Source organism: Phyllostomus discolor, chromosome 15, assembly GCF_004126475.2.
Source record: "Phyllostomus discolor isolate MPI-MPIP mPhyDis1 chromosome 15, mPhyDis1.pri.v3, whole genome shotgun sequence".
NCBI lineage: Eukaryota > Metazoa > Chordata > Mammalia > Chiroptera > Phyllostomidae > Phyllostomus > Phyllostomus discolor.
The window spans coordinates 26,164,654-26,192,388 of record NC_040917.2 but is presented as its reverse complement, the minus strand read 5'-3'; the positions used below and the strand labels follow the sequence as shown (position 1 = coordinate 26,192,388).

At 69.8% G+C, this 27,735-nt stretch overlaps 1 protein-coding gene across 1 annotated transcript in view; it reads right to left on the bottom strand.

Annotated features, from left to right (window-relative positions):
* NAV1 (neuron navigator 1) overlaps positions 1-27,735 on the bottom strand; it is a 130,130-nt gene that overhangs the window by 92,729 nt on the left and 9,666 nt on the right. The window contains 2 exon segments of the mRNA XM_028531110.2: positions 2,111-2,220; positions 6,182-6,911. Of these exon segments, the coding sequence (XP_028386911.2) occupies positions 2,111-2,220; positions 6,182-6,879 (808 nt within the window). The 5' untranslated portion in view covers positions 6,880-6,911.

Here is a 27,735-nt window from a genome sequence, read left to right as displayed (position 1 = left end):
CCCAGGCCTTGCCCCTGGAAGAGCAGCCCGTATGGGGCAACGTGCGGGTCTCGTCTCAGCTGTGGCCTCTGTGTCCTTCGACGCCGAGTCACCCGCAGCCCGGCACCCTCAGCCTCGGCCTGACGCCCCCAGAAGAGCGCTGTGCCTGGGCACCACCCCGGGCCCACCGGAAGCCCCCCTTGCAGCGGGACAGCCGCCAGACCCTGCCCCGCCCGGCCAAGGGCACGCCGGAGGTCACACGGTTTCTTAGAAGCCAGGCTCTGCCCCCCTCCCATGGCCACGAGACCCGAAACCCTTCACTGTGGCTCAGAGGCGGAGCCCTGACCCGGGCCAGCAAGGACGCAGCAGGGAGCGGACCCAGCGTGAGGACAGCGTGAGGAGCCCCCTCGGGGACCCGCGTTCTGATGGGGCTCTGCTGTCCCCGGGGACCCGAGTTCCGATGAAGCAAGCCCCCTCATTTGTGTCCACTCAGCGCTCCTGCAGGCGTGTGGCGGCATGGAACCGATTAAGGGCCTGTCCCGGGCGGCCTTTCCGAGGCGCCCCCGCACGCAGCCTCACACGTGTGGGCACAGATGGGCCGGCCGGGCCGCCCCGGGCGCTCAGACGGAAGTTGGACGGCGGCCTGGGCGCTGCCGTGGGCCACCTGCACCTCCAGGAGGGTCGACGCACGTCCCCCGACGGTTTGCCGAGTGAGGGAATGAGTGAGCACAAGTCAGCCGGGCCCTGCCTGGGGTTCGCAGGGGGTGGGGGCGCAGGGCGTCCGGGGAACATCCGGGTCTCCTCTCTTCTCTCAGCTGTTTTCCCGCAGCTCAGTGGAGAGCGCGGCCCCCCCTCCCCACCCCCCAGGAGCCTGGAGGAAGCCCACCCCCAGGGTCCCCGCACACTGGCCCTCGGGGTCACACACGCTTTCAGGTCAAGCTGGGGAGGGGTCTGCCCGCCGACAAGCCTTGGGGGTGCTCCCAGGGTCGCCCCACACATGGGAGGTTAACCACGGTCCCCGGCCAGCTCGGTGGCGACCGAGGCCGCGGCCATGTGGCTGGCAGACGGAAGCCATGACGCGAACAAAGCGGCAGATGTAAAAATACAGACATAGTTTCCCAGTTACCACATTCTGACCCGGATGGCCCCCCACCGCCAGCGAGGCCGGGCTGCCTCCTGTCCCCGGCCGGCCGTGCCCCGGTCCCCCCAGGGTCCCCTTCTGGTGGGAGGCCACGGGGTTGCTGTCTCAGGGCCCGGCCCGCCCCCTGCCCCTCCTCCCCCAGGCCTGCCGGGCAGAGCAAGGGGCCGCTCTGTGTTGGGGGCTGCAGGGGCTGCCCTGGGGGGGAGGCAGGCGGCTCAGGGGGCCCAGGCCCCAGGCCGGGCGGGACAGCCGAGCCCTGCCCCGCAGGGGACAGCGACGTCCAGAATGACACACCCCCGGGTCCAGGGACATCTGTGTCCTCTGCCCCGCGCTGCAAGGCCACGCCCCCCCGGGACAAGCGCCCCCTTCTCTGCAGAACCAGAACAGAGCTGCTCCCTGAGGGGGTGTCTCCCGCCACCCAGGGCTGCCCCGGCTGCCCCCCAGGTGTCTCTCCAGGGTGGCAGGCAGGCCGGCACCCCGTGGCGCTTGCCCTGTCAGAGCATGGCTCTTCCCGGGACGGCGAGTCTCACCGCCCGGTTCCTGGGGCCCAGTCCCCAGCAGGACAGGCACCCGAGGTCGGGCGGCAGCGGCTCAGGACGCCCCGGGGGCACGGCCGCTGAGGGCGGGCCGGGGCAGGAAGCCCCGGGCAGCAGGGGGCAGGAGGGCCCCCGGCTGCAGGCCTGGTGCCCACGCCCACACGACGACCTGGGTGCTGCCGGCTGCCGGCTCTGCCCTCCCAGCCAGGGTCCCTGCCACCGCGCCGGCGGCTCCCACAGCCTGAGCTTTGGGTCAACGTGGCAGCCGCTGGGCACCCCCTGGCTCTGACCTTCGAGCGCTCCCGGATCGGAGGCCCAGCCCCGGGCCCGGTCGAGCTCGGCCAGAGCTCAGAGTGTGTCTGAGGCCGGCGCCCCGCAGCGGAGTGCCGGCCCCGTGCGTCCGGGCGCCCCTGGGCCCCCGCCCCAGGAGGGGCCCCTCTCCCGGACCACTCACCCACGCAGGAGAAGCCGTCCTCGGTCCCGCCGGGGGGCGTGGAGTAGCCATCCACGGCCCAGCTGCCCTGGGGCCCGGGCAGGGGCCCGGGGTCGAGGTCTGTCTGCAACCTGCGGGACAGAGAGACGTGGTCACTGGTGGCCTCGACGCCTCTGCAGGGGAGCCTGGGTCTCCCCGCTGGCACGTGCACCCCTGCGCCTGGGCCTCCCTGATGGGCGCGGGGCCGTGTGTGCACCCGGGAGGCAGCGAGTCTCCGGGCAGAGAGGGGCGGAGGCAGGGGGGCCCCCGAGGGCACAGACCCCCCCCAGACGTGCACGGCCCCCCCGGCACGGGGACCTCGGGCTGTGTGTGGGTGACAGCCACACACACTCCACCCAGGGAAGCGCGCCCTCGGAGCTGAGGTCACTGGCTGCACACGGCAGCGGGGCGTGGGGAGACACCGGCCCCCAGCCTCGCCCCCGTCCAGGCGGAGAGGCCGGGAAGAGGGAGGGGCAGCCTCAGCTCGGGCCACTCATGCCTCGAGCCGCCGGTGGCGGCAGCAGGCGGGCGGGTCTCCGGGCCCCGGCTCCAAGAGCACGGGCGCCCTGGGTCCGTCCGCCCTGGGTCCGCAGGCCGCTCCCGGGAACAAAGGCTGCACAGGCGTTCATTACAGGCAATTACCCTGGGCTCCGGGAGCCGCGGGCTGGGGCTGGCTCCAGCCAAATGGGCCCTCTGGCAGCTGGGCGGGCGGGGGCAGGGAGGGCCGTGCAGGCAGGAGGGGAGGCGGGTCTGGTGCTGGGGTGGCGGGGGACCTGGCCAGGGGTCCCCTACCGCACGGCTCTCTCTCTCTCTCTCTGTGATTTTTACGTATTCGACACCCGGGTGGCCGCGCCGCCCTCGCCTGGCCGGGTGACCCAGAGCGAACCCTTTCGCCTCTGGGGGTCATCTCGGGTGGGAGCTGAAGCCCTGAGGCCCAGGCCCGTCTGCCGGTCTGGGGCTGACCAGTGCGAGGCACGGGAGGGGACCTGGGCGTTGGCAGCAGGGGAGGGCCCACTGGCGAGCAGGTGCCGGACATTCGGGAAGGGAGCGAGGGTGCGGCGTGAGGCCTGCACGTCCCGCTGGATGACCGCACGTGTGCACGGGGTGGGCGCGTCCGACCCGCCGCAGGGGCGATGGCCAGTGTCAGAAACAGGACTCCTTTGCTGCCGCAGTCACTGCTGTCATTGTCACCCCGCCAGGGCCAGCCCAGGGCCAGGGCCGCTGACCCTCAGACGCTGAGGAGGCTGGCTGTCTCCTCTCCACCTCCGTGGGCCCTGTGCCGCCCCATCCCCGGCCAGGCCCAGTGTCTCCCTCCCTTCCTGCAAGGACGGTGCCATGGGTGGGGGGCACGGGCCCAGGCGGAGCCCGTGGCAGGAGCCAGCGGCCCCTCAGGCCTGGCTGTGCACGGAGCCCGGAGCCCGCGCAGCCCCCCGACGGGCGCAGTGGACGTGGGGGGGACACTCGGCAGGTGGGAACGGCACCCAGCACTGGTGACGCTGCTGAAGACCCCATGGGACCCCACGCAGGGACCCAGCGGTCCCGGGAGCAGGGTGTCCAGAGGGGGCCGAGGCTGGGTCACAGGAGAGGCAGGGCAGAACCTCCCCCGGGGAGAGCTGTCCTGCCCCAGACCCCCAACGAGGGGCAGCTGTGAGGGGCAGCTGTGAGGGGCAGCTGTGCGGCCTGGGCTGGGGGGCAAGGCTCCAGGGGTCGCTGTCGGGACACGCGGGCCAGGGCGACTGGGCCGGGGCCGAGGGGTGGGGGCGGGGAGCAGGTTTCCACGAAAGAGGCGCGGCTGTGACTTCCAGGCCCAGACGGCGCGCCCCCGGCTGTGGAACTGGCCTTTGGCAGGGCCACCCCGGCGCCGGCGCCAGGCCCCGCAGGTGAGCTGGGCGCCTGCCCACCTGCCTGCCGTGCCTCGGGGTGTCCCTGGCCCCAGTCTCCTGTAGCCTGAACCAGGGCCCGACCTGCAGCCCGACTCCAGGGGCCCGGGAGGGGCTGGGCCGGGGGGGGGGGATGGCAAAGAAACCCCACTCCCTCGCACTTCCTCTCGAGGCGCAGGTGCGCAGGGCCCACTCTGTCCAGGTTGCGCTGAAATGCTCAGAGGAGAAAGTTCCGTGCCCTTTGGAAATGTCAGATTCTCCTGCGGCAGCAGACCTGCAGTGTGGAAGGTGTAAAAACCGAAGCAGTTTGACGCCCAGACGCGCTCTCTCTCCCGAAGACAGGACTCAAAATGCCGGACATCAGGTAGGAGAAGGACATGGGGTCATCCTGCCCGGCTGGGGCTGGGGGGGAAGGGTCCACGGTGCACGCCCCCTTCCTTGAGGCACGGTGTCGGTGGAGAGGGTCACGGGAGACAGAGGGCTTCTCAGGAAAAGGGACCCGTGTGGGGGCTGTGCAGCCAGAGAGAGAGAGGCTTTGGGAGGCGGGGACCCCCCTAGAACCACCCGTGGCTCGAGGACACCAGCCGGTCATTTGTCCGGTTGGACAGGGCTCCCCACGAGCGTCCAGTCCGTCCCCGCTCCCAGGTGAGCCTAAACCGCCGGCCCCTCCTCGGCGCTGTGTCCATCCAGCCAAGCCCGCCAAGGCCACCTCTCAGAGCCGCCAGCAGCTGGCAGCCCCCCCGAGGGGCCTCTCTCTGCCCAGGCCACCGCCCGGCTCCTTCCGCCATCCCAATGATGGCCACTCTCACGGCCCCTCACCCGCCCGCCCGTCCCGCTCCGAGGGTGGATTTGTGCGTCTGCAACCCCGCGCAGCGTGGCGTCTGCACCGGAACTCTCTAACGAGGCCTGACCGCGTGCGGGACGCAACGGGACTGGGGGCGTCCTCGCCCCGGACCCCGGGCACCGGCGACCCCGGGCACCGTGAGGGACCCAGACTCTCCGGGGGCCGCAAGCTGTTGGCTTCTCTGCGGCCCCACCCCACCCCCACCCGAGGGCGCTGCCCCGGGTCCAGGGCCTGATGGGAAAGCCCTGCCGCACCGCGCACCTGGGCGTGAGGGCATCCCCGCAGGGGAGGAGCCGGGGGGGGGCCGAGTCCCGGGGGGGGGCTCGTGTGCACGAGAATGTCCCTGGACTGCGTGTGCTGCTCGGTAATTAACGTCCCGTTTCCTCACGCGGTCCTCCCAGCACAGGGCCGTGTTTTTGTGGGAAGAGCACCGCAGGCCGAGTGCTGGTTTCGACGCCCTCACCGCGCCGTGTCTGCGGAACGCCGGGCGGGCCAGCTGCCGGGCCGTGGGCCTCGGGACGGGGGCCTGGCCACCGCCCCCCGCAGGGCTGGCGGCCCCCAGGACCGTCTCGGAGCCTTACGCACCCTCCCCGGCGTGCCGGGTGCAGACACAGGCACGCGCAAGGCCACATGCTGAGTGAGGAGAGAGAGTGGGCATGACGGACGGACAGACAGACACTCGAGTGACGGGCCCCCACGGGGGAGGGCAGTTAGGATCTGGCTCTTGGCGCCCAGGAGTCACAGGGCCCCCGACCATGCAGGCAGGCTAACGCACCTGGCCCCAGGTGAGCCGGGCAAGACCAGGCGGACCCACCCACCCACCCACCCAAGGAGCTGCTGACGCCGCCACAGGACCCCAGCACAGCCCTGGCTGGGGTGGCTCAGTGGACTGAGCGCCGGCCTGCTGACCACAGGGTCACCAGTTCGAGTCCCAGTCAGAGCACAGGCCTGGGTTGCAGGCCAGGTCCCCCAGTAGGGGGCGTGTGAGAGGCAACCACACACAGATGTGTCTCTCCCTCTCTCTCCCTCCCTTCCCCTCTTTAAAAACAAATCAATAAGATCTTTAAAAAAAGACCCTACCACAGGTCTCATCCCTTCCCAGAGAGGAGACAGGGGCATTTCGGGGCACCCTCCTCCCGCACCTCGGTTTGCTCGGAGCCCCAGCGCTGAGGAGCTTGGCTCGGTTCCTGTTTTATGTCTCCAGCCCCTGGCGGCTCCCAGGCCCCCCTCCGCAGGCCGCCCTGCCTACATCCCCCCACACTCGGGGGCCCCCAACCCCCCACCAGCAAGGGCCCTGCAGGGTCGGGCCCAGGCCGGCTGCCCACTCACCTGTACTGGAAGGGGGCCACGGTGGCCGTGGCGGGCGGGCCCTGCGGGTGGGCCGAGGAGAAGCTGATGGGCCCCGGGGCCAGCGCGGGCCGTCGGCTCTGCTCAGGGCTGCAGGCCGGGGAGGGGGCCCCCGAAGACCCGGGGACCCCAGAACTTGCGTAGTTTTCCTCTCGTTGGTCTTCTCCTGGGCAGCCAGGAGGCGCTGGCCCCTCCGGAGCCCCTGGCTCTGGGGTGTCTTCGCGGGAGCTCGTCCGGGCCGGGCTCCTGCCCCGGGTCTGGCGGACGGGAATGCCCTCCCGGGCTGCCTTCTTCCGCCCCCTCGAGCCCTGGGTCTCCCCGGCTCTTCGGGGTCCTGCCCGGCCGGGCAGCGCTGCCCTGGGGGGGGCCCTGGGGCTGCCCCACGGAGGGCTGCAGAGGCCGTCGGTGCCCTCGGCGGGCTCCCTCACCACCCCGGCAGGCTTCGGGGAGCCTCTGCCGCGGGAGGCCCTTGGGGAGGAGCCCCGGGGGGCCCCCGAGGCCTTGCCCAGCCTCGGGGAGGCCGCTCGCTGTGGGCTCAGGGCTGGGCCGGCCTGGCGCGGGCGCAGCTGGGGCGAGGCGCCCGGGGTGTGGGTGCGGGTCTGGGAGGCGGCGCGGGGCACGGGGATGGAGGAGCCGTAGTGCGGGCGGCCGGCGGGGCCCATGTTGGCCGTCCCGTTCATGGTCGGCTCGGCCGGCGGGGCGGGCTCGCGTCCTGGGAGAGGGGAGAGAGAGGATCGTCAGGTGTCGTGGGTGAGAGCGTTCCGAGGCCTCCAGACCACCTGACCGATGTGGCCAGTCCCCTCCCCCAACTCCGTTCCCGCCCACTGGCCGGAGGACCCTGCTGCTCCCGAGGCCCCCCCACCCACCCCCGAGTCTCAGACCTGCCCTGGCCCCTGTGTCTACACTGTCCCCGGTCAGCCGCTCCCGTGCCCCAGCCTCTCCTCCGCACGCCCTTTCCACCTGCCACGTTGCCTGGCTCCTGACTGTTCCCTGCCCCCGTGGACCCAGCTGGGCCCAAAGGGGGGGCAGCCAATCACAGTTCCCTGCCTGCCCCTCCACCCCGGCCCCCCCCCCCGGTGCCCCCTGCCACCTTGCTCCTACCAGTCCCTTGTCCCCCTCCTGGGCCATCTCTCCCGGCTCCTCCCACAATCCCCACCCCTCAGCCACCTGGCTCTCGGCCCTCCCAGTGCACCTCCTGACCGGGCAAGCTGACCCCTGCCCCCCGCCCCTCTGGTCCAGGAGACCCCGTCCCACCTTCAGACCCAGGTGGAGCCGCCCCCCCCCGCACACCCCTGCCCCCCTCTCCCCGCACCCAGCCCTTCCCCTCCAGACCCTGACCCGGCCATTGCCCGTCTCTGTGCTGTCTCCTCAGCTCCCCCCTCCCCCCGCCCCGTTGACTAGCGATGAACAGACGTTAATCACGTTCACTTCGAAGGGAATTTGAGGCCGTTTACGACGACACCAGCAGTCGATGCCGGACGGACGGACGGACGAGGGAGTTAAGTGCAGAAAGTGCAGCCACGGGGGAGAGAACCTGCAGGACACACGCGTGAACGTGTGCACAGCTCCGTCCCGGGAAAGGCCCTCGGGAGCCCCGCCTCCCACAGGCTGCGTGCTTCCTGGGGCACCTGAGAGCACGGACATCGGCCTCTGTGTGCGGACGGACGAAAGGCCCTTGCAAGGGTGCAAGCCATGGATTAGCAAACCGCGGAACGGCCTCTGCGAGCGGCGGGGAGTGAGCACCTTCACACACGGGGGGCGAGACCGGGTCAAGGTCAAAGCACACGCTGAAGGAAGGGCAGAGACGTGGCCGAGACACTCACACGGAGCGGTGGACAGGATCGGTCAGAACGTGACACGTATAAAGGCTTCATTAAAGCGAAAGGGATTCCCGCTGTGTCACCCGACTGTCAGAAAAGGGTGGATGTGCAGAAGGGGCTGACGCAGGGCGGCGGGCCGCCCCCCGGGGACGACGGTGAGAACAGGGCCCGCCAGTGGGAGGGTGCCCCCCGGGGACGCGAGGGGGCCGAGTGTGGACGCGCAGCCCCAGGAGGGCGGCCACAGCCTGGCCTCCTTCCGGGCCACGGGGACAGCTGCCTGCAGTGCGCAGGGTGGCTCGCGGCGGCTGCCCACCAGCCCCTGACCGTGGCTCTGTGACCCACCGTGAGAAGCCAGTGGGACGCCTGCGCGAGGACGGGCTGACCGAGCTGCGGCCGAGGTCGCCGTGGGGGCCGGGACCCACAGGTGCCGTGGTCAGGTGGCCCCCCCTGCACGTCCCCTCCCTCGGGACCCGTCTGCTCGCTGCCCTGTCCGGGGCTGCTTCGGTTCCGGCCGCGGGCGCGGACACTCAGTGCTTCTCCTCTCCTTGCCGAGGCCGCCCGTGTGCGCGTGCCACTCCGGTCATTCCCGGTTTTCCCCGCAGGGGCTCCGAGCACAGACAGGCCGAGGCACAGGGTCCCAGCCGCCCAGCTCGTGGACAGCGGAGCCGAGACCCGGCCCAGACAGCCTGGCTCCGGCCGCGCCTGAGACCGCTCTGCCCCGCGGCTCACCCCGCAGCCCGGACCCAGGCCTCCCCCGCCCCCAGGCCCCCAGCCTTTCAGCAGGAGTGTCCTGGCTCCAGCCCCGTCGTCGGCACCAATGCAGGCTCCTGGCTCAGCGCTCTGCACGCCCAGAGCCGGGAAGTCTCTCTGGCCCACACACACACTTCATTCCGGCTCAGGCGGCGGCAGGAGCTTCAGCACCAGCTCCCTCGGCGGCGCTGGGGCTGGGCGGGAGTTCAGGGAGGGGAGGTGGGCACTGTATTCCAGGTCCCCCTGGGGTCTAGAGGGCTTGGCAGGCCGAGGCGGGGCGGGGCGGGGCAGGCGGGTGCCGGGGTGCTGATGGGACAGCTCCCTGGGGCTCCTGGGCGGGAAAGGAGCCCCCGGCACTTGTGCCCTGGGACTGGGGGTCGTCCCCAAAGATCAGCACAAGGAACCCACAGCACCAAGAGGGTGGGTATGCTTTTTTTTTAATCTAAGAAAGAAAGAAAAGCAAATACAACGAAACAGCAAAGCCTGGAGGTGGGACTCGGTGCAGGGTCCCCGAGACCGTCGCGGGCTGAATACATCGGGCGCCTCGTGGCCCTTCCCTGGTGCCTCACTCGCCAGCTCAGGAACGGGGGAGGGGGAGAGTGGTCCTGCGTGGTGGAGGAGGGGCGAGTCCAGGCCCCAGCACAGGGGGCGTGGGGTGGGGGACACGGGCCCAGGACCCGGAGCCGGCCCCTGCCTACTCACCCCTGCCCCCGTGCAAGTCCGGCTGCCTCCCGGCCCAGATCCTGAGCAAGTGACCGCACCCAGGTGTGCGGTGCACACGGCTGCCCCGCCTCTGACGAGACCCCAGTGCGGGCGACACGGGGAGACCCCGGAGCTGAGGTCAGGGCTGCAGTGCCCACTCACGAGTGTTCTCTTTCGCGTCCAGCCTCTCGTCGCCGCCCATCCCCCAGGACGGACGAAGGCAGGTCTGAGATGCGGGGATGGGGGGGCAGAGAGGAAGGGACCGGAGGCTGGCCCCTGCCCCAGGCTCTTGGCCCGTGGCCCTGGCTCTGGGCTCCGGCAGCCGCTGGTCCCCGGCAGAGGAGGGCAGGGGGGCAGCCAGCAGGCCCCTTGGGGAGGGCGTGAGCTGGGGGCCCCGTCCTCCCTCGCCCGCCTGGCTGGCTCCTGGCTGCGAGTGGGGATTCGGACGGTCTGCGAGGGAGCCGTGGGGCCCGTCTGTGTCCCCCCTACTCCCCCCACCAAGCCAGGGCCCTGCCAGCACCCTCCGGGGCCCCTTCAGCCTCAAAACGGCACAGCCTCTCTCCCCGGCCAGACGGCAGTGTGCGCTGCACAGCAAGGCCGGGACTGGCCGTGGCCGTGGCAGCGATGGCAAGTAGGTCAGTTTCCTGGCAGGGACAGGACGCCGCCGGGCCAGTGCCAAGGCGCCACCTGTCCGGCCCAAATGCTGCACCGCCCCGTCCCTCACCCTGCGTCCTGGGGACCGTGCCCGGGCCTTGGTCCACTCTGGCTGGGTCCAGGCCGACAGGCAGGACGCCGGCCAGTGATCCCCAACAACCTACATAAGAGCGGACCCTCCGGCTCTTCCCTCAGAACCTGCCCCGCCCCCCCGGCTTGAGGCTGGAAGTTCTTTCAGCCTCCGTCTCCCTGCTAAGAGTCAGGTTGAGCCCCTGGTTCTCCGTCTCGGGGGGCAGGGGCAGGGGCTGTTTCCTCCTGAGCTCAGGGAGGGGCCGGCCGAGGAAGACCCGGGCTTTGTCAACGCCCCGTCCTGTCCCCCGGTCTGGTGCCGGGAAGCAGCTCGCTGCCCGTCTCCACGGCTCCTGGCCAGTTAGCCGGGAGAGACAATTCAGCGCTAATGAGAATCGATGGTTTGAAGCCGTCCCGCCCATCACAGGGGGCTGCCAGCCTCGCTGATGGCTTAAACACCTCCCAGGGCGTTGGGCCGGGGCGGCCTCGCACGGCCCCTCCGAGCCACGGCCCCCGGCACCTCCACCCCCCTGGGTGCTCCCAGCTCCAGGTGGCCCTCCTGCCATGTGTGGGAGCCCGGGAGATCAGTCACGGGGCACAAGGCCCAGCCCCTGGGGACGTGCTCCGGAGCCCGTCCTTCCCATCGCTCCCTCTCTCCCCCTCATTCCTTCCCCCTGGCCGGGACCACCAGAGGCCTGGCCTCCCCAGCAATAGCTCCGATTTCAGATGGGCCCCGGGGCTGGCAGGTGGGGGCGGGGCGGGAGTCAGAGGGGCCTTGGGGGTGGGGGCTCATTGCAGATGGAGAAACCGGAGCCTGCGTAGACCCCCGGCAGCCAGCCAGAGGACCAGCCCCCCAGCTGCCCTGTCAGCTGCATCTCGCTCACACTTTATTATTACTTTTCTCCCCCACCGTGGGTCCTCCCCTGTTCTCCCTGGATGGTTTTCCCAGCCAGGCGGAGGGAGGAGGGGTCGCTCCACGACCCCCGAGCACATTCCAAGCCCCCAAGTCCAGGGTTACCGGGCTGGGGCGGGCAGGGTCAGGGGCTCTGGGCTGCACACATGGGCAGTGTGCGGCCTGGGGCCCTGGCTGGAAGGCCCCGCGCTCACGGCCCGAGAGCTGGCCTCGGGGTCTGCCTGCAAGCCCGCCAATGAGGCTGGGCTGTGAGGTGCGGACCTGCCACCTGCCAGGTCAGGGCAGCAGCAAGCTGGCTACACGGACCACGACCTTGACCTTCATCAAAGACCCAGAATGCATGGGCAGTGGGGGGCCAGGAGGCGGGAGGCAGGAGGCGGCGTTGGTGGTCTTGAACGAGAAACAGAGCCCGAGGCCCTGCTGTGCCCCAGGGGAGGGGTTTCCAGCACGCAGCCCTCGCCTTTCGAGGGTCCCGGTGGGTCCCCGGCGACACGTCCAGATACCTGGCTCCCGGGTGCTTATCCATAAGGTTCCTTCCCTTTATCACTCTTTCATTTTTTCTGAGACCTTCCTCCAATTTTCTCATCCTGGGGGGCCCTGCAGGATGGGGGGCCAGAAGGCCAGAGTGTGCAGGGCAGGGGCCCAGGGACCCAGCAGGCCGGGGGACGGCCACAGGGCTCACTCGCCCCCGAGGGCCCTGGCCCACAGTTCCGTCTGTGCAGGACGTCCCCACCCCCCCACCCCTGCCCGTGGCGCCACCCCCCCCCATGGCCCCGCCCCTCCCTGATGCTGCCTGGTCCGACCAGCCTGGCTCGGACACGCCCCTGCCCGTGCCCCACTGGAAAACGCTCTCCATTCCCAAGCTCGGGCCGCCACGGAAAAATCCTCGCTGGTCTGCTGCCTTCCAGAACCTTCCCATGGAAACCGACGAGGGGCCCGGCCCCACTGTATCTGAAGAGAAACGCCCATGGCCCTCACCCGTGGTCCTGGCAGGAAGGTCCCCAGCCAGAACCTCTGTCCCTACGGGCAGACCGCCACCCCCCTGACTCCCCGTCTCCAGAGCTCGGTGTGGGCCGTTTGCGGGACCCCCAGGGAACCCCTGGGGAACCCCTGGGGACCGGGAGAGCGCGCGAGCGGCTGCTGGGGAGACGCCAGGATGTCCTCAGATACACCGGGCCTCCCCTCCTGCCACCACCGAACTTGCCCCCTCTCTTCTGGCAGTACCTGTTGTCATGGAGACGCTAACACAATGGGGCAGGTAGGAAGCCTGTTGCCTGGCAACGGGATGCCGGAGGCACAGGATTGGCTGGGAGGGCTGCAGGAGCAGCAAGGATGAGGAAGGCAAGGCGGAACCCCCCCGGGGGACAGGCCGGGGAGCGGCGGCAAGCCGGCGAGGAAAACAAACTGGAACCAACCGGAGGGGGGACGCACAGGGCGGGGCCGGCGTACCTGCTGCGCCGCCCTCGGAGGAAATGATGGAGCAAAACAAACACACACACACGGGCTGTTTTCATAGCTGTGTTTGCAGAGTGGCCGAGCGGGGCAGGGTGGATGGACGGCGGGAGGCCGAGGGCCACAGACGGGGAAGATTCTGAGGGAGATGGTGCGGAGGGGCGGAGCCCACCCCCTGACCTGACGAGGGACCCCACCTGCCCCCCCTCCGACGACACCCCCTCGAGCTCCGGTTTTCCCTCTGTGAGGCGGGGACCAAGCGTGCCTGTCCCTTGGTGACCAGCAGGGCGCGCAGCCCAGGGAGAGGTGGGCAGGTGGTCACGGCCACCGGCCTTCGGTGTGGCCCCAATCACCACGGTGACGACGCCCAGAGGCAACAGACCTTGTGGGGACTCGGGAGGAGCCCTGTTCCCTCTGCCCCGGCCTTGCCAGGTCTTGGGGCGCACCTGTAACGTGGGGACCCCAACCTCTTCCCCGGAGTGTCACTGCTGGCCAGGAGGGCCCCGTTCCAGTCTCCAAACCCTGCGCACCTCGCGGCCTCCTGCACGCAAGCACCCCCACTCCCAGCGCCCTGCCTGGGGGTGCTGCACCTCGGGCCCCTCCCGGCCTTCCTTCAAGGAAGGGGTGCATCCGCAGGGCCTGGGTGCCCTCCCCACACCCACGTGAGACTCTGGAGGGGATACTGAGAGAGAGACACACACACACACAGGTGCAGGGAAGACATACTTTCGCCAAAGCGAGGACTTGGTCACGAGAAGCAAAGGCAGCAGGAACGGGCAGCCCGCGACGGCCGTCTCTGCACCCCGCACAGTGCGGCGTGTGGGAGCCACAGAGGACGGAGACTCGGGGGCAGGACCCACCTAGGTGACCGGGGCAGGCGGAGCGTCCACAGACTCCCGGGGGTGTCCCAGGGAAGAGACACCCTGAGTCCTTCGGGGCCTGGAGAGTCCCGGGGACCCGGGGACGGTCCCTGCCAACTAGCCCACCCCTGTCCGGCTGCAGGTGTCGGTCCAGTCCTTCTGGGTCTGTCTCCAAAGGACGTAACCGGCTGGGACGGTCCCCCCGCTGGGGTTCCCGCGGGGACTGGGAGGCGGGGGGGGGGGGGCAGGGCTCAGGCAGACACCGTGTCGTCCTGCAACACCCAGCGCTGGCCCTGCACCCTCCCAACCGGCGGCGGTTTCACGGCGGACATTTCTAACGCCGAGAGCAGACGTCCAGGGAGCCTGAGCCGGGCTTGAGGAGGGGGCGGCGTGGGCGGGGCCGTGGGGCGGGCAGAGCCACCAGGAGTGGGACGGCCGCCCCCGGGCACCCGCTGGCCTCGAGCCCCCTCCCTGGGGGCCGGTCCTCGGGGGCCCCCACCCGAAGGGTGCCGAGTGTGCCGGGTGACGGGCGCGGCAGGGAAGAGCCAGCTGCAGCCCCGAGAACTCGGGGCTCCGTCAGGTCCGGTCCAAGGGGAGCCCCGTTCTTCCCGTCCGGCTCTGCAAGGAGCACGATGCCCATCCCTACAGCGAGCAACCGGGGTGGGGGCGGCCTCGACAGCGAGTGGGTGAGGCAGCAGCCCCCCACACTCCTGGCGGCTGCTGGTGGTCCTTGGAGGTGGACTTGGGAAAACCATTCCCTCCCGCGGGTCAGGGGAGGGGCGCAGGGGGGACCCACAGACGGGCTCATCTCGAGGAGGGGGTGGGGGGGATAACCGGAGCTGGGCAGGGCTTGGGGAGCCCCCAAGAGCCAACTGGTGGAAAGGGGTGCTGGGGCGGCAGCTCCCCTGGGGGGACGAGTTCAAGTTCACCGGCTTTAAGTCTGGGCTTCCGTGTCAGGTGTTATTTAAACCACGTGCACCCGCTACAAACACTCTGAAAGCCCCTCCCCGTGGGCCATGTCCTGGAGCTGTGAGGGACGGTGACCAGGGGGGCTCTGCTCTGTCCAGAAAGGGGAGCAGAGAGAAGCAGGGTTCCCGAGTGGTTTCTGCGGAGGCCTGAGGAGGGCACCCCCCGCAGGCAGGGGACCAAGCCCCGGAGCCGGTCGCAGGAGGGGGCCTGTCAGGGGCTGGGGCAGCTGACCCAGGACCAGCAGGACCCCCGGGCTCTCCCTGGGGGTGGGGGGGGCTCCCCACTCCTGCCCTGGACCGGGGACCAGGCCCCTCAGTGTGTACCCCTCGCTGCACTTCCGTGTCCTGACTCCTCTCTGTCGGCTTTTGCTCCTCCCTCCAGCTTTAAAAAAAAACGAAGTTTCTATTTTCGAGTTATTTTAGATGCACAGCAAAGTCGCAAGATAGCTACCGCATCCTGATATGCCCCCCACCGCCACCCCCCCCCCACCCCGACACTGCAAATTCAGGGAGCGCCCACGCACAGTCAGCGCCTCTGTTTGCCCCGGCCCATCACTGGGCGGAACCGGCAGCCAGAGGGGTCGGCGTCACCAGGGTCCACGGACCTCCCTGCTCCGGTCGGGGGTCTGACCTGGGCCCAGCACCGTCTCACTCCAACCTCCTCTGGCAAAGGGCAGCCTGTCCCCGCCCCACCTCGCCCGGCGCGCCTGGGCGGCCCCAGAGCAGCACAGCCCGGGCAGGAACAGAGGCGGGGGGGGGGGGGGGGGGGGGGAGACAGACTCCACAGAGACGCACCTGGAGGCCCCTGCTCCCGCCTCCAGGCCCCTCCCCACGGAGCCCACTCGGCACTGGGAAGGCGGAGGGCCATCTGTCCCCGGGGGCCCCAAGAATGAGGCGCCCTGCACCTGTGTGCTGGGCCCTCCCCCAAGGACAGACCGCCCGGCCTCAGCGGCCCCCAGCTCAGGCCCGGGGCCCAGGGCGGGCCGGTGACGCCACAGCACAGAGCAGGCGTCACGGACGGCAGGGAAAGCGGAGGGAGGGAGCCGCATCTCAGCAGAATCGTCTCCGGATGTTATTTCCCCCTCGCAAGCTCTCCCTCGAGGGGGCTCTCGAAAACTGCCAAGTCGCTCTCCTTGTCTGTGGCCGACACCTCCCCTCCTCCCCGCCCCGTGCTGCTTTGTGACAGTTACCTGAGCAGCAGGGCTGACGAGCCTCAGAGCAGGCGACGGCCCCGGCCTGGGGCGGGGGGGCGGGGGGGGGCCCTCCTCGTCGGGGGGCTCCTGGGACCGGCGCTGGTTTCCCAGGGACGCAGAGGCGCCCCCGGGATGTGGGCATCAGAGCCACAGGCCCGGGACTGGCCACCACAACTGTGGAGCTGTCAGAGGCCCACCCCCTGTCACCGTGCTCCGTGTTCTGCGGCCTCTGAGGGGGACAAGGAACACCACCCAGGGGTGGGGGCGGGGCGAACACCCGCCAGCGAGAGGTCGGTGACCTGGGGGCCTGTCTGGCAGCGCAGGCCTGTCCGGCAGCACAGGCCGAGGGGAGGCAGGCCCGAGGGCTCTGCAGGTCAAGAGCGAAGCCCCTGTCCTCTGTCCCCCAGAAGACGGGCCTTGGAGGGGGAGGCCCCCTTCCAGCCGGAAGGGTCGGGGCAGACGCAGGGAAGGACCCGGCGAGGACCGGAGCGTGGGAGCCAGGGAGGCCCTCCTCGGGGGGTGCCCTGCTGCTGCGGTGGGGCCCACCCTGGCCAGGCCGAGCCCAGGCGGGGAGGCAAGGAGGTGGGGAGGCAGGCAGACGCGCCCCGGCCCGGCCCCACCAGGGCTCCCAGAATCATTTTCCGGAAGGTGGGTGCCTCCTGATTCGGACGCCCCACCTGCCCAGGGGAGGGGCTGAGGTTCCCTGTCCTCAGCTGGGCTCCGCCGCTCCGGGATCCGCCACAGGACGAACCAGACGGAGGCTCCCGCCAGGGCCCTGTCCCCCGGGCCGGAGAGTCCCCGGGCCGGAGAACCGGTGCATGGCTGCAGCCCCCGAGGGCCCTGAGGGGGCGGCGCTGATGCATGGTGACCCGAGGTCCAGAGAGGGCGAGAGGCTGTCCCGGTCACAAAGCCACCGGCTGGCCAGAAGCCCGGTCCCCAGTTCCGGCCCCGGTGTCCGCGCAGACCTGTGGTCCCAGCATTTCTCCGAGCGCCAAGGGCTGTCCCCCCCTCGCTGTTTCTCATCAGCTGCTCTCCAGGCCCCAGGCCGGCAGCCCCCACACAGCGCTTCTGCCCCGAGGCCAGACTGAGGTCTGGACCGTGACTCCCCCGGGTAATGAGGTCAGGCTTCTCGGGGGCCTCGGGCGTCACCAAACAGCTTCTCGGGTGTCTGCACACCGGCAGCTTCAAGCCTTTCTTTCCAGTTCGTCTCTAGTCATCCTAGGTGCTCAGCTCAGACGTTCAGACATCACCTCCTCCAGGAAGGCCTCCCTGATCTTCTGTGGGGAGCCAAGGGGCCCCCAAGCACCTGCCGCTCTGACTTCCCAGAGCCCTGTCTCCTCCGCCCTGCTGCCTGGCGGCCCTCCCGAAGAACACAGTCTCCCCGAGCCTGGACCCCCGGCACCCGCTACAGTGCCTGACGCTCCAGGGATGCTGGGCCACCCCACACCCTGGCGCCCTGCGGGGGTGGGGGTGGGTGGGGGTGAGGTGTGGGTAGGCAGGAGGTGGCACACCAGGGGGCGAGGAGGAGGAGGAAATGAGCCACAGCTGGCCAGGAAGCAGGTCAGGAAGCGTCCACACCAAACAGGAAGCAGGTGGAAAGCTGGGCAGAGCTTCCGCAGGGCGGGAGGGGGGAGCCCGGCCTCGGCCCAGGGCGGGGAGGCGGGGTGGGCAGGCACCTGCCTGAGTCCCACACCGGGGAGCAGGGTGGGTGTGGCTCAGCCGTCCTCCGGGTGCCCTGACGCCAGGGAGACCCGGGCTGCTGGGCACGGGCCTGGAGGCAGCTGGACCAGTGAGTTGGCGCCTTGGAGGGGGAGAATGCCGGTTGGACAGGATGTGGCTCGGGCGGCAGGAGGGACATGCCGGTGGCAGGCACACAGTGACCACCAAGGGGGCGCGGGGGTGCTTCTCAGGGCCGTGGGCTGGAACCCCTCCCCAGGTGAGAGGTCCTCTGGTCTCCCAGGCCTGCCCACTCACAATGACCGCGTGTGCAGCAGCCCCCACAGCCCCCGCCCCCATCCTGTCGCTGCCTCAGGTGGCCAGAGGCCCGTAAGGTCTCGGAGAGGCGGGGCCAAGTGAGTGGAAGTCAGAGACAGACTTGGCGCCCCCACCCCGCCCCATCTTGGGGCTGACCCTCTAAGCTGGTCTGCCCGTGCCTGGAGCAGGGGGGGAGCGGGAGCAGAGGGGGCACACCTGGGGACAGCCGCCGCCCCTGTCCCCAGAGGCCTCCTCAGGCCCGGCTGGTTTCAGCAGGTTCCTGTGCTGGACAGCTCCCAGCTCCCAGGCGCCAGGGCCCCCAGGCTGGCGCTGCCTTCCCACCAGGCCCTGCCGGTGAGGCTGGGTCCCTCCCCACGGCCCCCTTCCCCGACCGGGTACGGAAGCTGAGTTCACAGAGGCTCAGCCAGGAAGACGGGGGACGATGTGACCAGGAGGGGACCTGGCTCCAGGCTTGGATGGCACGCTCTGGGAGGGACAGCCGAGGTCCTCGCTGGACGCACCCTGGCCCGAGAGCAGAGCTGGGGGCTCCGAGGTGCGGCTGGCCCCCATCCCGACGGCCGTGGGGCCCTCTGCCCCTTCCTGCCGTGAGCCCCCATGCTGCCGCCTGGTCCACGGGGCCGGCGTTTAAGCCCCCCTCACGTTCCCCACCAGCTCCCACTGGCGACGCCCTCCCCGCCACTCCTCCTGGAGCGGGCCCGAGGAGCACAACCCCAACGCCCCCTCCTCCAGGAAGGCCCTGGGCCTGGCGGCCCTGACGGGAGGATGGCACTTTGCTCTCTGGGGCTGAGCAGGACCTGCGGCCCGGAGCCTGGGGGACGGTGGCCCGGCCCTGTGGCTTCCAGGTGCTGTCATCCGCAGTGCGGAGGGGGGGGGCCTGGCTCTTCCCTTCTCCACCTGGTGACTCAGCTCTCTCACCTCCCCGACTTCCTGTGGGGGCGGGGCCCCGAGAGGGAAGTGCTTTCCCGGAGGGAGAGGCTGGGAGGCGGCCCCACCTGGGATGTGGGAGACCCGGGTGGGGCCCGGCTCCCCCTCCCACCCTCCCGGAGCCAGCAGCAGGCTGCAGAGCTGCAGTGATCTGCATACATTTGCATACATCTGCATACGTTTGCATGCACACATCTCCCCGTCCACCCTCCCTCCTTCTGCCAAGTGCGAGGGGCCGGGCTGGGCTGACTCAGAGGCGCTGAGCACTCGGCCCCCCCTCCTCACCTCTGGACAGAGGCCCCCCCACCCCGGGCACGAACTCCTCCCCTGACAGAGCTGCCCCTCACTGCCCCTCACTGCCCCTCACTGCGGAGGGACGGCCACTGCCCCTTCTCCCCCTGGACCCCGTGGTTCTGGGAGTGAGACGAGGATGGGGGGCGCCTTGGGGAGCTCTGTCTCCAGAGAGGAGTGGGGGCACTGAGTCCCGGCAGCCCCCCCCCCATCCTGTCCCCAGGGGTCTCTCGAACCCCAGTCTTCGGAGAAGAGCCGAGCGACGGAAACGCCGGCGGCAGGTGGGCTGGCTGGAGCGAGCGCCGGGCCGTCCCCGCCCCGTCCGGTCATAGCCGCACCCCGACTCCAAGGGGAGGTTCTGCCGCTCCGAGCTCCCCGTGGTCCTGGAAGGAGCCACCTCAGTGGGCAGCCCGGGGACACGGTGCCATGAGAAGAGGAGGCTTTGCGGCCTCACCCACATGGCCTGGAGCCCAGAGGCCCCCGCGTGCGGGACCTGCGGCCGTGGACACCTCGCACTGAACGAGAAGGAGACGGACACGGACGACCCGGGAGGGAGCAGAGTTCAGCGAACGAGTTCCCTCCCTTGTCCGCCCGAGTGTGCACCCCTGAGCCCCCGCAGGGCATGAACGCGCTTCTCGCTGGGAAGGCTTTGCCTACCGCCCAGGCGGGCTGCTCACTCTCCAGAGGTGGAGAGAGGGGCACACCGAGGACCCCCAAGGACGCGCCGCCAAGGCCGGGCAGGGCTGCAGACCCGTGCCTCAGCCCCTCCCCACGTCCCTGAGCCTCCGGGAGGGCAGTGCGGGCTGTCCGGGGGTGTGCGGGCTTCCTGGGCAGGGCCGTGACCCCCGGAGGCATCACCAGCCCTGAACAGGGACAGGGCTCTTTCGGTCACTCGGGAAGGCCAGCGAGGTGGGCGGCATCTCGCTCTCCTGCCCACCTTCCCGGGCAGAAGGGGGACGAGAGGCTTCCAAGGCCCAGGGGGCGGCGGCCCAGCGAGTCCCGGAGCCACGCCCAGGCCCTGCTGCCTCCGCGGCCACGTCTCTGGCTCTGAGGCTCCCTCCGGCCAGAGTGGAAGGGGTTAACCCGCCCCTGCCGGGTCCTGCAGGTGCCAGTCTCCAGAGAAGGCCGTCGGAGGGGGGAGAACGAGCTTCTGTCTTAATTGCAGACGAGAGACAGGGTCGCTTGTTGGGGGCCTGACAATCGGCACAGCTGGCACCAGGCTGCGGCCCCCCCCCCCCCATGCCTCCTCCGCCCAGGCTCCGGAACAAGGGACAAGGGCCACGGCTCCCGCGCAGCGAGCTGGGTGGCACTCGAATAAGTCCTTACGGGGAGGGGGCAGGAGCCCCCAAAAGGCTGCGCCCCAGGGGCACACAGCCACCGTGCTGGGCCAGCTCGGACCCCGGCCGTCGGGGCGCAGGCTGACTCGGACGCAGACCCCGTCTCAGAGGTGTGACAGGGCACGCGTCCGGGGACGTGCGGGGCCAGGGGGGCCAGCGGGACGAGAGCTTCAGATCTCGGGGGTGTCGGTCCGGATTTCGGAAGGCGACGCGGCCCTGGGCCTGTGTCACCAGCTCTTTGGTCGGGAAGCCGGGGCTGGGGCCGGGGCCAGGGCCCGACTGGCCCTCAGTTCTTTCCTCAAGTCCCGGGTGCTCTGCAACTGTCCGGACGCAGGGGCCCCGCTCCAAGCTCAGCTGGCACCCCGGGGCGCCAGACGCTGCTGAACTGTCCCTTCCTGGGGGTCCCGCCTCTCGGCCCGGTGGCTCTCCTGTCCCCCACCCCCAATCACAGCTCCTGCCGGGGGGGCCTGAGCTCTGGCTGACACAGCGCCAGCGGGAGGCCCCGGCGGACCAGCCCCTTGTGGCTGCAGGTTCCTCTGTCCCCCGCGGAGGGGCAGGGGCCGCTCTCCCCTGGTCCCGGCTCCCCCGTCGTGTGCACGGCCCCCGTAGTCTCCCCTCTTGGACACACGGAGGAGGGCCTGCGCGGCGAGTGGACCGAGGCGGGCTCACGGCGGCTTCACCCGCCCTCCTGGCTCCCTCGGCGTCTCCGTCCTCTTCTTAGTTCTCCGAGGCTTTGACAGCCAGCCCTATGTGGTGACGTCCAGCTCTGTCTCTGGCTTTATGCGTCCTCGGAGACATCTGTCCACCCCCACCAGGGCTGCCCGGACACCCTGGCCCACTGTCCGGAGCTGAGCACCTCTTCTTCCTCCCCGTCTCCAAACCTCATCCTTCTGCTCTCCACTGGGGCCACGGGGCCACACCCCGCCTTGGTCCCGCACCCGTTCCCTCCTGCGAGTCCTGTCTCCGACTCTCACCCTCCAGCCTGACCCTCGGGCCCTCTCCGCCACTGCGGTCGGGGGTTGGCCTCACCTGAGCCACAGGGACACCTGCTCGCCGGCCTCCGCCGCCCTCGAGGTCCCGTCCCGCTGCACCCAGCTTCCTCGGGGATCCGGCCACCCCCCTCCCTACCTCCCCCAGCTTCCCCAGGGCCACCTGCCCCCCCACCCTCCAGGCCTGGCCCACAGCTGGCAGCCTGCCCTGGGCTCTCCGAGGCCCCCTCAGCCTCTGCACCTGCTGCCCCGGACCGGGATGCCCTCTCCCGGCGTGTGCACCCAGGAGTGCGCGTCTCTGCACGGCCCTTCTGGCCCACGATGTCGCGGAGTGCACGCTTCTCGCCTCGGGCCGCGGTTTGTCTTAAAGACAGAACGCTGCGGGAAACACGGTCAAGACTCTCTCCACTCACGTGGAGCCCGCGCGTTGAAGCGACTCACAGAGCCGAACTGGAGCTCGTCGTTTCCAGGCGGCGTTCGGAGCTCGTCGCCCACCGCCCGCGTGGCACGTCACGTGGCGTGTCCTCAGTGCACGTGCCTGGGCGCCCGCGTGGCGCGTCACGTGGCGTGTCCTCGGTGCACGTGCGTGGGCTCCCGAGTGGCGCGTCACGTGGCGTGTCCTCAGTGCACGTGTGTGGGCTCCCTCGTGACACGTCACATGGCGTGTCCTCAGTGCTCGTGTGTGGGCTCCCTCGTGACACGTCACGTGGCGTGTCCTCGGTGCACGTGCGTGGGCTCCCGAGTGGCGCGTCACGTGGCGTGTCCTCAGTGCACGTGTGTGGGCTCCCTCGTGACACGTCATGTGGTGTGTCCTCAGTGCACGTGTGTGGGCTCCCGAGTGGCACTTCACGTGGCGTGTCCTCAGTGCACGTGTGTGGGCTCCCTCGTGACACGTCACGTGGTGTGTCCTCTGTGCACGTGTGTGTGCTTGGTCGTGACCCACGGCAAGCAGCTCGCCCGACCGACTGAGGGGCACCCCACACGAGAGAGCTCTGGCACGGAACCTCGCAGGACTCTTCCGACACGTCCGACCGCTCACACCCCCTCTCGGACCCCCTAGGACAGAGCCGGGGGTGCGCTGGGCTGGACCGGGGGCAGGGGGCCCGGGGCTGGGTCAGGGCAGATGGAGGTCAGCAGACAAGCTGCCCCCTTGACCCCCATCCCCCGCCCGGCAGGGTGGGTGGGGCTGCCCTCTGGGGAATGAGGGTTTTCGGTGGCGGCCACTGCAGCTGCCAGGCCTGCGGCTGGGCAGGGCTGGCCTTTCTTGTGGCCGAGCCCAGGGCGGCCACATCTGGGCCTGGCCGCAGGGCCAGGGCCGGCCGGCCCAGGGCAGAGGACAGTCTGTGCCTCCCTCTGTCATTACGGAGGGTCCTGGCTGCGCCGCAGGGCGTGTGGCGGGGACGGTGGAGGGGGCAGTGCTGGCCAGGGGAGGGCAGGGCCAGGCTGCACGGGACACGGGGTCACTGGGGTCACGCGGCCCCTCCTGCCAGATCAGCTCTAGGTCCCCTCCCTCCGCCCTCCCTCCGCCCTGCCTTCTTCCCCCTGAGGAAGTGCAAGTGCCTGTGTGTGTGCACACGCGTGTGTGTACACAGCGCATGCACACGTGTGCACTCTCTCTCAGCAGGAGGAGAACCCCTTGGTTAGCAGCCGTGTCACCCAGAACCCCACGCTCCAGGGTCCGGGCCCTGGGCTCCGCCTTGGCCTGACGTCCAGCTGTCGTGTGGCCCCCAAACGAGTCGGGGTGTCCGTCCCAGACGGTCAGTCCCTTGGGGACGGGCCCTGTGCCCATGTTGTGCAGTCTGAGCTGGACAGACGTGAGTAAACACGGCATCAGGGGCTTTACACAAAGTCTGACTGTGGACTGTGAAGGAGAGGACTCGCCCGTGGAGCTTCCCCAGGGGTGACAGCCGTTTTGGACAGTGGTGGACACGGCCCTGGACCGGGACAGGGCAGCCACAGGGCACCTCCTGCCGGGCGGGGTGGAGTGGCCATGGCCAGGGCGGGGGTGGGCACTGAGACCCCCTGACGCTCAGGAAACTGGAGGGGGCTTTGCTGCCTTAGCGACAGGCGACATGGTCAGTGCAGAGCGGAGGCAGCCGCAGGGCTCACGGTGGAGAGCAGGCCACCCGCCAGGGGCCACCCCGTGAGGTGGCATTCCCTTGCACCCGGGCCCCCGGGAGCAGGCCTCACGCAGCCCCTCAGGCAGGGAGGTGGCTGCCGGGGGCCCCTCCTGAGTCCAGGCAGCGGCTTCAGCAAGGTCATGGCCAGTCAGCTTGGGGAGAACCACCCGCCCCCAGCCCCCGGTCCCAGGTGCCCCCAAGGGGAGCAGGGACTAGGCAGCTCTGCCGCTCAGTGCCTCCCCGGGAAACATGTTTCTGTTTTGTTTTGACAAGATCTTATTTATTTATTTTCAGAGGGAGGAGAAGGGAGGGAGGAACAGAGGGAGAGAAACGTCAGCGTGTGGTTGCCTCCTGCCCGCCCCCTCTACTGAGAACCTGGCCCACAGCCCAGCCATGTGTCCCGACGGGGAATCGAACCGGCCACCCCTTGATTCGCAGGCCGGTGCCCAGTCCGCTGAGCCCCACCAGCCGGGGCACATCTTCGTTTTGTTTTCTCTGCTGCGCTTGCTCATTGTAAACCTCTTTCCCAAGCTGGCGGAGGGACCTGTCCCCGCAGCCCCCCCCGCCACTTGCTCCAGTTCTCCGAGGACTGACTGGGCTCTGAGGACGGAGGGGGGGGGGGGAGCCGGCTGACCTGGGAGCAGAGGGACCCGGGATATAAATACCCTCGGGCAATGCCTGGTGTCAGCCGCGAGACTGTGTGAGCTCAGATGGGCCCGAAATAGAAAAGACGGCGCAAACCCTCCCCCCGCAAGAGCCGCGGCCCCCCAGATAGGGCGGAAGGGCTCCGGCAGGGCCCGCGGAAGGCCGGCTGGTTCTCCACGGAGCTTTTCCCTTTACGGGTTTATTCCCGGTGAACTTTTTGGAAATCGTCTTACAGTCAGAGACAAGTCCCGAGTCGTAGGACGAGGAACCGTCTCCCCTGGACTGTTTGGGGGTCAGCTGCCGGCACGCCCTGACCCGGGTCCCGTTCCATTTGCCACAGAACAGTGCCTCTCACTCCAGTCACCGGACCCGCGCCGGCCGAAATGACCCGGGGACCTGCTGCCCTGAGTCCTTGTCTCCTCTGCAGCCTCTGCCCCTTGTCCGGAGGAGTGTCCTTCCGCACAGAGAGACCCAGTTCCGGCCCGCACGCCGCACTGGCTTGTCCTGACTCTTCCCGCATGAATTTCAAAGTGCAGCCCTGGCCGGGCGGCTTGGCGGTTCACGCATCGTCCCAATACACCAAGGTTGTGGGTTCAATCCCCAGTCAGGGCACATGCAAGAATCAACCAGCGAATGCATCAGTAACTCCCACACATCGATGTTTCTCTCCCTCCGTCCCTCCCTCTCCCTTTCTCCAAAAAACCAGTTTTAAAAAAGTGGATCGCAAGCCCTGGCTGGCATAGCTCAGTGGATTGAGCTCCGGCTGCTGAACCAAAGCATCGCAGGTTGGATTCCCAGTCAGGGCACATGCCTGGGTTGCAGGCCAGGACCCCCAGCAACCGCACATGGATGTTTCTCTCTGTCTCTCTTTCTCCTTCCCTTCCCTTCCTTCTCTAAAAATAAATAAAATCTTTAAAAAAAAGTGCATCATCCAGTTGTCTGTCTGTCTAAGTGTGGACACACGCTTGGCAGTCTGCGGGGGCCTGCAGGGCGTCCGTGCCCAGACGGACACCTGCCGTGACCTTGAAACGAAGGACGCCCTTGTGGGCGGGCGGGCGGGGCTGTCTCTGCACACAGGGTGCTGGGAGGTCCCTGGGGTCTTTGCTCCAGGGCCTCGTGGCCGAGTCGGTTATGGAACCCCTTCATGAACCAAAGCCCCGGGTGGGGGGGGGGGGCCTGGGTACCGAGTGGGACCTGCCACAGACCCAGGCGGATTTCAGCGTCCCCAGCCAGGTCTGGCCGTCCACCCAGGCCTGTCCTGTCCGCAGGGCTGCAGACGGGGCCGAGGGCATGGCCTGGGGTGCCCGGCGCAGGGAGGGGACACGCGGCCCCACCCGGGGGCCCTGCTGACCGGAAGCAGCTGGGAGGCAGCTCCGGGGGCCTAGGAAGGGTCCCCTGCACACCACCATCCCAGCCCTGGCCCGCCTCTCCCAGCCTCTGCGTCTGACCTTCCTGCCAGGGCCTGAGTCCCCCAGGGGACCCCAGACACGCCCGTGTGCACGCAGGCCCCTCTGGACTTTCAGGCCAGACAGACACCCCGAGAGAGAGCAGGGTCCCCGAGCAGCTGAGCGCCCGAGGGCCCAGCAGAGGTGCCCCTCCCCGGGGCGTACGCGGGACAGGCCCCGTGCGGACACACTGTGGGACCTGAGTGAGTGCAGCCTCACGGAGACCGTGTGTGTGTGTGTGACCAACCTCGCCACATGCAGGGGCGGGGCTGAGGCCAGGGAGCCACCGGCACAGGCCTGATGCCACGGCCGCTCTCGGATGACGGGGGGGGGGGGGCGGCGGCGGGGGGGGGTCACAGCTGGACCACGCTGTGGCCAGAGCCCCGGGTGCGGCTCCGTCTCCCAGTTCGTGCGCTCACGTGAGCGAGTCGGCAGCCTCGCTCTGCGCCTCGCGGAGAACAGACGTGCCGGGCGCGCGGCCTGGGCTCCCGCCGTGACGCGGTTGAAGCCTCGGGCCCTGGCACAGCTGTGGGGGGGGGGGGTGGGCAGAAACCCTCGAGCTGGGCGGAAGCCACGGCCCCGTGGGTGGACAGTGGCCGAGCCAGGCCCGTTGTGAATTCCATGCCTGTTTGGACCCCTCAAGCTCATCAGTGTCACCGTGCACACAGTAGGGCCACACCAGTGGCTCCGAGAGGCCACAGTGACCCCGGAGACGCCTCTCTGAGTGCTGCTGCCCACAGACCGAACGAGAGGTGGCAGACCCCCAGCCCCTGCGGGCGGTGAGCCCCCTGGGTCTGACCTCGCCCCTGCCCGGGAGTCGGGGGCGGGCAGCTGGCCTGAGAAAACAGCACGGAGGCCCCATGCCAGGAAGCGGGGTCCCAGTGGGCCAGGCGGGGTGCTGGCCGGTGCTCCCACACAGGCAGGAAGGGCAGGGCGAGGGGGGGGCGAGGGGTCAGTTTCCACCCACCACCCGGGTGCAGATCCTAATCGGGCCCCGTGAGGCGCGGCTGGTCGGTCACCCCTCGGGTTCCGGGGGCCGGGGCCAGGGCAGGCCCTCCCACAGGGGCCAGGGAGGTGGTGGCCCTGTGGCCAGGGAAGATAAGCATGGCGGGGCACAGACCGCACGGCCGATCACGGGTTCCCACAGCAGCGACGCTGGAGCACGGAGATAACGCTGCATACCTCGGTGCGCGCAGGCCCACAGCCGCCGGGCAGCAGGAAGGAGGGGGGGATCGGAAGGGCATGTGCGTCCCAGAGCGACGAGGCCGCAGCCCAGGCTGGCCACCAGCCAGTGCCCCACGAAGCCCCGGACTGTGGGAAGGGGAGTGGCCGGGGACCCCAGGAGAGCCTGCGGGGGGGGGGGGGAGTCGGAGGGGAGGGGCAGCCCCCTAGAAATGCTGAGCATGGGCCCCCAGCTGACCGTCCACTCTGTGACGTCCCCCCAGTGGCCTGGACAGGAGCCTGGCCCCGCTGTCACTGCGCCGGAACCCGAGGGGCCTTGGGGCGCAGGGGACACATCCCGAGGCTCTCGCGGCTCCTCTGTCCCCAGGGAGCGCTCCGTGGAGAGGGGGCGGGCAGCTGCCACGCGGCAGGAGTCCCAGACCCTCCCAGACCCTCCCAGATCCTCGAGAACCCGGCCTCCTTCCACGGAAACAGTGACTTGGGCCCTGAGGGGGCCGCAGGCGAGACTTCCCGAGTCCCTGCCTCTCAGGGCCCTCGGGGGTGTGGGGGGCGAGGAACCGGGACAGCGCCAGCCAACCCTCCCGGGCCTCACCCTGGGGTGTCGGCCCCTCGGCACCCCAACCACCCAGGGCAGGGCCGCCGGCCCAGGAAGGCCAGGGCCATCCCCGCTGTGGCCTCGGGACACCCAGCCCGTCTGCCCTGGGCAAGCTGTCCTGCCTGATGGGGGAGGAGGGGCTGGTCAGGCTCAGGGCCCCATCATCCAAAGGGGAGAAGATTCCAGAGGCAGCAGCCAGCCTGGAAACCCTCCGACCTTTTGCTGTTGCCAACAGCACCCCAGCCCGCCGTCACCCAAGCCCCCAAGCGGGCTCCGCGGCCCCAAAGGGGAGGCCTGAGGGAGGAGGGTGGGAACGCTGAGTTGGGGCCGGGAGGGCGGCGGTTGGTGGGAGATGGACCGAGAGCGAGAAGGAGGGAGTTTTCGGGCAGCCGCAAACCGGAGGCAGACGACGCGGGGCGAGGCCTCGGATCCCGCTCTGCCCTGGGCCGCCCGCCGCCGAACCCGCTCGCTGCTGCCCCCGCCGGCTGCCCGCGCCCGGGAGGGCGGGGACCGCCGGCTTCCGCGGGGCAAGTGCACCCTCTGGTGGCGGCAGCGGGAGGCGCAGGACGCGCAGACAAAGGGGTCCGGCCCCGCTCCCTTTCCCAGAATCCCGCCTCGGGCCTTTATCCGGC